This window comes from Periplaneta americana, chromosome 17 (genome assembly GCF_040183065.1).
Source record: "Periplaneta americana isolate PAMFEO1 chromosome 17, P.americana_PAMFEO1_priV1, whole genome shotgun sequence".
NCBI classification, from domain to species: Eukaryota; Metazoa; Arthropoda; class Insecta; order Blattodea; family Blattidae; genus Periplaneta; species Periplaneta americana.
In genome coordinates this window covers 70,233,486-70,246,103 of record NC_091133.1, presented here as the reverse complement: position 1 = coordinate 70,246,103, position 12,618 = coordinate 70,233,486, and the positions used below count along the sequence as shown (strand labels likewise).

Below are 12,618 nucleotides of genomic sequence, written 5' to 3'. Positions count from 1 at the left end.
GAACAAAAGCACTTTTTATCTAACTTGTTCCTTTTTAAGTCGAATTGCGCTTTGTATGTGCTCATTTGTGTATATGTTCATCAGAACTGTGTATACGTCGACCATTATTCGAGTGCACGTAGCAGGCAACCGAATCACACAATTGAAGACTGGACACAAAAAAGCATGTAGGCCTAAGTGCGAATATCGTTAAAGATTAGTTTTTATAAAAAAAAGACTGTGTCCTGGCTCAATCCATTAAGAAAAATGATAAGTCCCATTGCAATTCTATTTAGGCTCTAGCCTCTCAATTGTGCAAAACATATATTACATTACAAGTTGCACAAGAAAGCTCTGTTTTCTACTTTGGTACTTACAGCCTTTTTTATGTCCAGTCTTCAATTGAATTCCGTGATAATCAAGTACCTGCAACATAAATAAAATATATTCATTAGGATTATTAGTTCAGCTGCTGCTATTCTTTCCCCATGTCTCTGTTCTCCACAGTATTACAGTATTCGTACAGCCCTAGCGCCATTGCAATGATAAGCAATATAATTATTTATGCAGATCTTTTGAAGAAATTATTATTATTATTATTATTATTATTATTAATATTATTATTATTATTATTATTATTATTATTATTATTATAAATGGCTTTTAAGGAATCCGGATTTTCATTGCCGCCCTCACATAAGCCCGCCATCGGTCCCTATCCTGAGCAAGATTAATGCAGTCCCTACCATCATATCCCACCTCCCTCAAATCTGTTTTAATATTCTACTTCCATCTACGGTTCGTCCTCCTCAAAGATCTTTTCCCCTCAGGTCTTCTAACTAACACTCTGCATATATGCAGTCCTAGATTCATCCATACGTGCTACATGCCCTGCCCCTCTCAAACGTCTGAATTTAATGTTCCTAATTATGTCAGGTGAAGAATACAATGCATGCAGTTCTCCTGTAACTTCATCTCTCTCATGCTGGGTTGCAAGAAACCTGTTCCATAAATTGCTATTCTCTCGTTAAGTAATGGACCTTTAAACTATTCCAGTCTTTAAAGTATAGGTCGTTGCAAATGTGATATTTAACGATCTGTTGGCTATTCCATCTTTAAACGAAAAAGATTCAAAACTACAGAGCCATCGTAGCCAGTGCAAATAATTCGCTAAAATTATACGTGCGTGTCGCTGTGGTAATATTGTGTTTTCGGATAGTCATTGTTTTCAAACTTTGCACAAGACAGGCATAAAATATTGACCCAGGCCAACCTGCAACGATTCTTGGTACAGATTGATAGAGAAGTAACCCTTCCTGTTTCGGTACAGCTCATTCAAGTGTCGACTAGAGCTTTGAATTTTCATATGGCTACAGTCTATGCACCAATAACGTTGGAAAAAATTGCAAATTGAGAAGAAATCCTGTTTTACTGTTTGTACAGAATTTCCTTGAGGCATAGTAATGTATTGTTCTCTCATTCTTGCAATGCAGTCACACATCTTATTATTCTACAAACTGTAGATTTATAAACATGAATATGATTCACTATTACATTCTGAAACGCTCCTATTGCGTAATAGCGCAATGCAATTTACTGCGTGCGATTTGTTTTCCAATGTGATGCCCTATTTCATGCAAGAGAGCCATGAATGTGTCTTTCGATAATCTAAATCTAACCTTAAAATAATTATTATCGTATTCTTCTAGAGGATTCGATCTGTCTCTCAGTATTCTTGGTCTTGGTAGATGTTGCACCATATCAAACATAACCTCTACGTCAAACGATTCTATAATAGTAATAAAATTGTTTTATTCACAGAACTTTTCCTATACACACACATGAATCTCGACTTCACTGTGATATGTATATTACATTTCACTTACTTGCTTCTGATGGTAACATATCCATGAAATTACTTAATACTGTCAGATACAAAAACAAGAAATATAAATACAATTTGGCGGCTAACGACTCGTTAACAATTTATAGCTCCGATTTTCGACCTATAGTTTATAGAGTGCTTTAACGAACCAATAGCTTTAAAGGTCGTTCTTGCAACGCTTACTGACGCTAAATGAACAATTATAGGACCAATAGTGTTTAACGAACCTATAAAAGCTTTCTTGCAACCCAGCATTAGCCCTAAATATTTTCCCAAGCACCTTATTCTCGAACACTCTTAACCTCTGCTCCTCTCTCAAAGTGAGAGTCCAAGTTTCACAACCATACAGGACAACCGATAATATAACAACTGTTTTATAAATATATTCTAACTTTCAGCTCTTTCAATAGCAGACTGGATGGTAAAAGCTACTCACCCGAATAATAACAGACGCGTTTCCCATAATATTTATTCCGCGTTTAACTTCCTCTCGAATATCATTTATATTTGTTATTGTTGCTTCAAGGTACTTGAATTTTTTCATCTTTCCAAAGGATAAATTTCCAATTTTTATATTTCCATTTCGTACTATGTATTATTATTATTATTATTATTATTATTATTATTATTATTATTATTATTATTACTACTGCTTACAAATGGCTCTTAAGGAACTCGGAGGTTCATTGCCGCCCTCACATAAGCCCGCCATCGGTCCCTATCCTGTGCAAGATTAATCCAATCTCTATCATCATATCCCACCTCCCTCAAATCTATTTTAATATTATCCTCCCATCTACGTCTCGGCCTACCCAAAGGTCTTTTTCCCTCTGGCCTCCCAACTAACAATTATTATTATTATTATTATTATTATTATTATTATTATTATTATTAATGTTTAATGTTTTGATGTTTTCGTCATCAGATCATCGGACGGCAGCAATTCCAAAGACATCTTCATGTACGACGTGTCCACGCAGAAGGTGAGCAGACTACGTGGAGAACTCAGCTCTGCTTTTGTTGAAGTCGCAGAGGCGAACGCAAACAGCCAAGAACTGGACAGCCTGGCATCGGCATCTGATCTCTTGGAGCAGTGGGAAGAAAGTCCCTTCGACGTCGAATCCGGAGAAGAGCCTTCAGCAGCCGCTTCTGAGACATTTGAAGAGCGAGTGTTGCCGAGGCAAGAAGTTGACGATCAGGCGCCATCGTCTTCGGAGCAGAAACTTAGATTTGAGGTAGCAAAGGACAAAAAGAGTCCAAATGTAGATGATCTCGTCGAGTCTGCTTCAGAATTAGATATCAAAGGTGACAGCTCGGCAGACAAGACGGATAATGCGATTATAGTGTCTTCAGGTTATAGTAAAACACATGATTTTACAGGTCCCGCAGTTTGAAAGCGCAAAACAATGGACTTCTATACTAAAATGGTGCTGAATGATATGAGTTATTCGCAGATTTAAAGATAAGTCCTTAAATCGGTGAATAATTGAAGTAATTGAAAATGTAAAGATTATCGTTTCAGTTCCGATCACAGATTTACACGAGAGTCACGGAGGTTTTTGATGGCAGTTGTCGTGAAAGTGGCAGAATTCAGGGAATGTGACGGTGCATTGAAATCAGTTGTAAGTTACTTTTAAATTCATCTGTGCTATACTAACATGAGGTACTAGCTTTATACACTATTTATGAAACCCGGAATTGGACTGGTGTTGTTGAAGGACTTGTATCTTTATCGAAAGTAGAGCATCAACATGTTTATCGAGTTAGCGACTTCGTAATTTCACTGTGATTGAGTTATAATGAAGATTCTGGTTTCTCAAAACTATGTTGAAATTTAATCTTTCCAACGTTTCGGAACTATTTGCTCGTTTCATCTTCAGTGTTCTGTCGCTCATGACCGTATGACTTTTCGGTTCCATTACGTCAGGAGAGTCCAAGCAACTGAACCTTCCATAGAATTTTGAAGATGGGTAGTTCCAGAAACTCCGGGGACATTAAATTTTGTACTTGTTTGCGAAAACCTAAAACTTCATGGCGATATTTTATTGAACGTAAATTACAGATTGAAGTAAAATTCGTTGAAATACATTTACAGTGCGTCCCGTTTAAGATAGAATCCTTTTTTCGAAAAGTATTTTCATAGTCTGTAGTACCCAACAAAGATTTACGAACGTATGACACAAAAAGAAATACATATAAAATGGTGTGAAGGGAACCCTAGATCATATATATATATATATAACAGATTGCTCATCCCTATGTTAAAATCGGTAGCACTTTGAAGAGAACAACCGCCAGGATCGCCACCCGTCCGCCGTAAACGAACACGAGATGGCAGTACAGTCGCTAATTCAATTCAAATGGGAGTTATGACGTTACTCCTAGATGGCAGCATAGTAAACCTGACAAAAGTTATTACCGCCACAGCCTATAAGGGCGAGCAACCTGGGTATGATCTAGGAGAGAACTTAAAACAAAAACCAGAAGAGAGACACGAACAGAATTTCAAAAAGTTATAACATTTCCTATTTTACTGCTTTGAAGCAGAAACTAACCGCTAATAGGTCAAATAACAGTGACTTCAGTCTTGTCAGATTAGAATGAATTAGCAGAAACCTACTAATACAGTTGCTGATGAAACATTTCCAAAACTCTTAAAATACAATAGGAGAAAGAGATGTTGAAGGATCCAGACAGCGATGGATACATGACGTGCGTAAATAACATTCCTTTGTACGTATTAGACCTGAGTGTTTAATCCCTGTAGATTTTAGGATGGTTATGTTAATGACAACGATGATGCTATCTTCCTTTTGGAAACGAAATTAGAAATTATGTTTTCTTGTAACACGTCACAATTCAACTTCTTTTAGGTAAGTATGGGATGGAGGTAATTGTCTGGAAGAGATCTGTGCCATATAGACCTACGTCATTTATAGTGATTTCCATAAAACTTGTAATTTACCTTGTAGAATATTTCTGTCAATCAAATTTATAATTTAATTAGTACACCACATAGTTTTCTGCACTTCAATAATTTACTCATTACAATAAATAAGACTAACAATAAAGCATTCTAGCCTAACCAAAGCTTGCCGGTTTACTTAAACTTAAATCAATCTACCACATTTTTTCTGCTTTTCAAAAATGTAGCCATAAAAAAATGAAGAAAACTAACACATATTTTTATTTTGTCAAGTACATACAGCACACCCACTAACAAAATTTTCTGCTAAAAGAGGGAACAAAATTAATCACTCCTTAAATAGTCGTATGCAATTTCTGTAAAGGAAATGTTAGGTAAAAATTAATTATTTATTGTCAATAGGAATTATAAGACAAAAAAACAGCTTAAAACATTTTAAAATTTGAATTTGAGAAGCCTAGCTTTCAGACTGTTTGAACATTGCATACTTGACAAGACTCTGTATATTTTCCTTATCAGCTGAGTGGGTAAACTAAATAGGCTAACATTCTGTTTTTGACCTTCTCTGAACGCTGGATTTTTATTGACAAAGAGGATGGTGAACAATACACAGAACATAGTAGACACTGATAATCAAGGTATATAAATATGCCTCTATTGCAGGTGTAACGTATCTATAGAAAGCGATCAGAGTTTAGGAAGTGTCATTGGGTATATTCTTAGCGGGTACCCAACTCTTTGAAATAATAATAATAATAATAATAATAATAATAATAATAATAATAATAATCTGTGGGCCACAGCCCTTGAAGGGCCCAGACCGACCAGCTGCTGGCCTCACGTTCACATGCCGAAGCAAAGGTGGACGATCATCCAACCAGAATGGAGATATTGTGTGGTTAGCACGATGATCCCCCCAGCCTTCTTTACAATACAAGTAAAATAAATCATTTATGTATATTCTAACTACATAAAATAACAGAATTAAATCTAAGTACGTACCGTAATTAAGCATTGTTTCAAATATAGAACGTTTTACACTGCTTATAAATAGCCTTATATATCAGTTTATTTTTATGTCCAATAACAGAATGAATGGAATAGATTTACTTCTGTTATTTTATACATACATAGGCCTATACATATACATACATAGTGTTTTATAAAATGGCAGGTCTTTCACTACAAACCCAGCTTTCTTCAATCTTTCCTATTTTCTGCCTTCCTCTTAATCTTCGCATATGATCCATACATATATCTTAACTTAATGTCGTCTATCATGTGATATCTTGTTCTGGCCCCGAACTCTTCTCCGTTCACCATTCCTTCCAGTGCATCCTTCAATAGGCAGTTCCTTCTCAGCTAGTGACCCAACCAATTCCTTTTTTCTCTTCCTGATCAGTTTCAGCATCATTCTTTCTTTACCCATTCTTTCCAATACAGCTTCATTCCTTATTCACGCTCCATTCTTCTCCATAGGCCTATCCATATTTCAAATGCTTCTAGTCGCTTCTCTTCACTTCGTTGTAATGTGCATGTTTCAGACCCATACAATGCTATACTCCACACAAAGGACTTCTAGTCTCTTCTTTAGTTCTTTTTCCAGAGATCCGCAGAAGACGCTCCTTTTTCTATTAAAAGCTTCCTTTGCCAATGCTACCCTAATTTTGTGTTATTTTATATACATTAGAAAATACGTAAATAACTATTTTTAGTTAATTACAAAGAGGAGAATGTCCTTTAAGAAGGCGCATACATACTCAATGGTATTTTCTAAACTCCGAACGCACTATACTATGTTTCGCTAGTAGGAAGGGTACCGGTATTGAAATACTATTCGAACGAAAACTATACGTTATATTTCGAATTTATTTATTTATTTATTATTTTTGTCTTGCACTTTATTTTGTTATCTTCATGTTTATGGGTCACTTTTCTTTTTACAATATTTATCTACGTAGGCCTACAAATTTGCAGGAGGAATTTCGACTATTTGTTGTATAGGGTTCCTTTGTAAGTTATACTGTATCAATACTATCACAACCTTAAAAATCTATTTAGGCCTGTAATACAAGATCCTCTGATGTTTTTAAATTGGTCAGAAAATAATATTTTCGATGTTCCGAAGATATTTTGTTGGTCTTTCATTTATACGTTACATGTTTCTTGTACTAAACTGTACGGTTTTTAATATTTTCTGCTACATTCAGTTTGCGTAAATGTTTTCTTACTCTTGTGTTACTGTTACATCGGTTTTTCTTCTGAATTTGTGAATGCATTTTTAACATGCATTATTTTATCGTATGTCCTGCGTTATGATCTAAAGCAGCAGTATTTTCAGTTACAAAACAGGACCCGGATTCGATTCCAGGCCACTGCCATCCAATTGAGACTTTTGTATTATTTCTACTATGTTTGGTTTGTGTTTTCTTAAGTGTTGTGCTTATGAAATGGTGATCACACAATAAGGGAGTGTGCCTATTTTTATATTTTTGATGTACAGTAGGTATAATGTTATAATGCGGAATAAGCAAATGAAGAGCCCAAATACACCATGCTGACTATGAGAACGACGTGGAATGTGTTCATAGCTAAACGGGACGCCCTGTATAAAAGCAGTATGGTTATGGATTTCCATTAAATCGATCGGTAGTAAGGCTTTAAAAACCCAGTCCATCCGGTAAAGAAGTTGGTGCTTTATATAAATTTCTTTGCGCAAGGTTGGAAAGGAATTCAGAGCCTGGAATGCAGATGGGAATGCGTAGAATTGTTTGTATGCGATGCAGATTCGATTCGCCCGACAGGTTTCTGGGTCAACGCGCCATGTAAACCAGAGATGATAGGTAATGACCGACTCAAGTACGGCAGCATACATCCAAGACGTGAAAATCCGGAATGGGAGCTTCGAGATCCTCGTTCTCTTCAACTTGAAGTACATGAATAACAGCAGTCCATAAGGTTTTATCCAAAAACCCACTTTCCGAAGATAGCAATTACGATCTTCGTTGAGAGTGTAACAGTAGTATGACTAAATATAGCAGTCAAATAAAAGCGAATCAATATTCATTGTTATCATCTACATTATTTAATAACCGCAGGTATGAAACAGTCTTAAAATATACCGGTAGGCCTAATGGTGTTTTTTGAAAAGTGACTCATAATTATTGAAATTAAAATTGAATGAGGGGAGTTTGGATAAAAAGGTCATACACTTCAAACTTTTATTTAGAAAGGAATATTTTTATGGAAACAAAATATTTTCGCAACTATTGTTGTGTGAGTTATGACGCCATCGTAAACATTTTTAGTGACATCTTATAGCTTTAAATCTGAAAGAGCATATATTTTTAATGTAATATTTAATTTTTGTTGTATACAGAAACACTATGGTTATTGTTACTACGTTAACAATTTAATTGTTGGTACATTTAGTTAGACCTTGTGTTATGAAAGTAGTTTTAGATGAAATCAATATAAAACATGTTTTAACAGAACATGAGATGAACTGAAATTTTGATAATAAGATTTGGAGACAGAAAACTTATACACAAGAGACATGCACATTCTTTAACGAAATTCATCCAAATTTGCTACCTACGTATTTCTCAGTCAGCTGTGAGTAGAACAGAAGCGAAATTCAAGAGAACATGGACATTATGAAGATTATACACATGTTACATACAACGTTTCATGCTATTCTAGTATTAAAATTTGTAATAAAAGCTATTATAAATTTACAAAATGTAATGTTATGACGTAGTAGACACATGAGTACTGGATATGACGTAATATATTGGATGGTTGCTAAGTAACCGTTTCTAAGACAATGTTATTTTGTTGTTTTTTGAAGCTTTTTCTTACAGGTACGTTGTATAAAATAGTGTTGTGAAGGCGGTGATGGAATACTAGTTGCTAGGTAACTTTTTCTGTCACCAGTGCCAGAATTAGGCCAATTGTGCACGATTTATAGCGTCATAACAAGCGTGTTTTGATGCAAGGATTGCATAAAGAGATCATTTTCTGTTAACGTTTTTGTTTTATTTTGATTTCGCCAATGAAACTACTTTCATAACACGATACTAGCAAAATGTATCAACAATTAAACAATTAAATTATTACTATTGTATCCATAACCATAAAGCTTCTGTATAAAACAAATTAAATACGGTAATAGTATTACATAAAAAATGCTCTTTCAGATGCTATTAAAAACTATAGGGCGACATTTAAAAATGTTCCGATGACGTCATAATTCGCACGACAATAGTCACAAAAAAATGTTGTTTTCATAAAATATTTCTTTGAAAATACAAGATTTGATGTGACTGAACTTTTAGTCCCAAATTCCCTCATTCAATTTTAATTGTAATTATGCGTTATTTTTTTACATCTTTTATAATGAAATAACTTATTAGAACATGTCGTTAAACACATTGTTGCATGTCTATGATAAGGTAATTGTATAATTATTTTAATAAAATAATTTAATTTGTGCAAATTATCACAAAAAGGAGACAAACTCTCTTTTGGTACGCTATCACAGAAATATGCCACAATAATAAAATTATATTTTCATAAGCTATTATAGAAATGTAAGTAAAACAATTGTAACCAAAATTCAATATTGCATTTAATTATAATTTTATTGAGAATGTGACAGGAGTACGACGAAATACAAAAATCAAAATAAAAACTTATCAGACATAATCTCTCGTTGTCGTTCGCATTAATGAATGAAATAACGTCGCTCTGTTATGGTAATTGTCATAGTCAGACAGCGGATTTTCGGTCCTGATACTGAACGCTAGGTGTAAGTCAGATAGAGGAAGGTCACTGAACTCACTGCTACGCTCCCTCCGTACGCCAAGGCACGTGACATCTTGTCGCTGTGTAGGGACCGAAAATCCTCTGTCTGGTAATAGCACATTATGTGACGTTAAATACATTACTACATGCCTATAGCAATAAAACAATTTCATTTTGGTAAATTATCATGCAAATGAAACAAAAACAAATCCCATTTGGTAACTCAGAAATAAAAAAAAAATCCCTTTCCATAAAATGTTACGAAAATAACTTTTCTTAAAACAAGTTACCATGGAGATGTAAACACCATTTTCTTAAGCAATTTTTCTTAGAATTACAAACCAATTTTATTCTCCTATGACAAGTTATAATTGAACGTACGGAAACACCAATTCCATTAGGGCTAATTGTTTTCAAATTATAAATAAATAAATTTCCTTATGACAAGTTATTATTGAAATTATAAAGATATCAATTTCTTTAATACGAGTTGTTTCGAAATCATAAACAAAGAAATTCCCTTTTGACTAGTTTCATTGAAAATAATTACAAACATAAATTCGTATAGGACGAGTTATTTTAAAATTAGCAACAAAAAAAGGATCTTGCTACTAAAATTGTAGATATTAAATTATAAAGAAACTTGTATTCTTTAGAAAAGTTGTATAAACATCAGTAAAATATTCTCGCATGTAGTTCAGAACATAAATACAGACAGAAATTTTCTTCTGAACAGTACGTTGAAACCTTCCGATAAGAAGTTCATTTAACAAACATTGACCTCTTATGTTCAACGAATTATAAAAGGCAATATTGCAATAGGTATATAATAAAATATTACAATATAAACGTGTGCATTAATATGGGTTATCAGTTATTCTAAAGTAAAAACTATTTTGAAGCTAAGAAAATGAAATTTCAGCAATTTTTGTGGGTGTTAAACATAATTTTTAATCGTAACCAACAGGAGACTTAAAGTAGGTCTATATCATGTGCACTCTAGAGAAAACAATTCGTAACCATATTCGATAAAATGAATGTATACGAACGTAATTGGGTGCAACTTACTACAAGAGTGAATGAATACCCATTACAGTAAATTTAAACACTTTGAACTATCTTTCCCGGGAGGAACGAAAGCTAGAAACATCTCTGAAACGTTTGACTAACAACATTCATTTGTTCATTGCAACGAACCACTTACGATGGTGATTTCTTTAAAATATCCACATCCATTAGATTATGAAGAATTAATGTTACTTTCGTTTAATTTGTTTTAAATGAAAATTAGAACAACTTTGTCTTATAATGTGAAATTATACGAAAAAATAATATTCTGTTCTTAAATGTAATCTCTTATAGGCTAATTAAGTTTTAAAATATTACGGATGATATAGTCTGATATCTGTACAGTATTTGAAATATCTTCGCCTTAAAATTAAAGTGAGAATTTAGATTAGAAACAAATTTCTGTTTTAGTTCATAAATGATAATTGAAATTTATGTAATTTTGATCAGATAAATATAATAGACCAAAAGAGAATACCTAGGCAAGAGTAGTGTAGAATCTAACTTTATGAATTTCAATGTAATAAAATCAAATTATATATGATCATATACCTTAACTGTTAAGTTGGGTTGCATGTGTAGCCTACGGTCATTTTAGTGGTTTTTGGATAAAACCGTTGAATACAAGTACTGCTGTTCAATGTGACATAATATTCCTTGTACAGTGTATGTATGTGTGAGTTTGTAATATCCTATGTTTTCTACGAGTAAAACCATTTGATACAAAATTCCTCAAATATCTCATTCTTTAGTTATTGATTTGCTTATTTATTTTCTTCTCCTTGAATTGAACCCAGACCCTATCCCGAAAATTAATGTATTTATTATTTGTGTACTATATTTTATTATTTTGTTTTTCGTTTTGCATTATTGGGCTTACGGACTTTTCCAGTTTTTTATCTATCTAATTCATCTTAACTACACACCTAATCTATCTTATCTGCCTCTCTAAATTTAGATAAATCTAATCTAAATCCAAATCTATATATTATAAATCTAATCTTGCCTATCACTATCGCCTGTCACTGAAAAATCTACCTTATCTGTCTGTGTATGTCTCTCTCTTTCTTTCTATCTTCGTCTCTCTCTGCTTTTATCTGTCTCTGTCTGTCTGTTTCTGTCTGTTAATCTGTCTCAGACTCAGTCTTTCTCTCTGTCACTCTGTCTCTGTCTCAGCCTGTCTATTTTTGTCTGACTCTGTCTCCGTAGTCTCTCTTCTATCTGGCTCCATATCTCTGTCTGTCTCAGTTTGTCTCTCTGTATCTGATTCAGTCTGTCTCTCTGTATCTGATTCAGTCTGTCTCTCTGTGTCTATCTGTCTCTATCTTTGTCTAGATCTGTCCTTCCACCTACCCATATTTCATATTTCTACTCGTATTTATTTTTGTTTTTGCATTGGTTTCCTTCAAATCTATTAATTTTAAATAGTAATGTGATATTTTAATTTCTGTCAGTCTGCTGTATCTTTTTCCCTTGAGATTAGACTCAAGAATTTGTTCCATTATCCGTTCATGGATTACTATTTATTTATTTATTTATTTATTTATTTATTTATTTATTTATTTATTTATTTATTTATTTATTTATTTATTTATTTATTCATTCATTCATTCCTTTACTCACTCACTCACTCACTCACTCACTCTGTCGCTTGCTTGCTTGCTTGCTTGCGTGCTTGCTTACATATTTGTTTTAGTTTTCTTTTTCTTGATTAAAGTAGATATAACTTTCCGATCTCGTTTCAGCATTTATTTCTTTGAGAGCCGAATTGAATGTTTCTATAGAACGACGGAAACTAGATTGGAAAAACTCGATTTCCAACACTATAATTTGCAGAGGGATTTCAGGAATCATTCGGCCTTCAGCGTATTTTGGTTTCAAGTCTTTCTCGGGTGTAAAAGATCGATTGAAGCGTGGTGCCGAGCAAAACGCTTCCCTCTAATGTGGAAGTCGA

The 12,618-nt window shown here is 33.7% G+C and overlaps 1 protein-coding gene across 1 annotated transcript in view; it reads left to right on the top strand.

Annotated features, from left to right (window-relative positions):
* The window catches only part of LOC138693029 (protein split ends-like), an 89,805-nt gene extending 78,413 nt beyond the window's left edge, over positions 1–11,392 (top strand). The window contains exon 3 of the mRNA XM_069816545.1: positions 2,790–11,392. Within this exon, the coding sequence (XP_069672646.1) occupies positions 2,790–3,258 (469 nt within the window). The 3' untranslated portion in view covers positions 3,259–11,392. The remainder of the gene's footprint in view (positions 1–2,789) is intronic.
* The last annotated feature ends 1,226 nt before the right edge of the window (positions 11,393–12,618 follow it).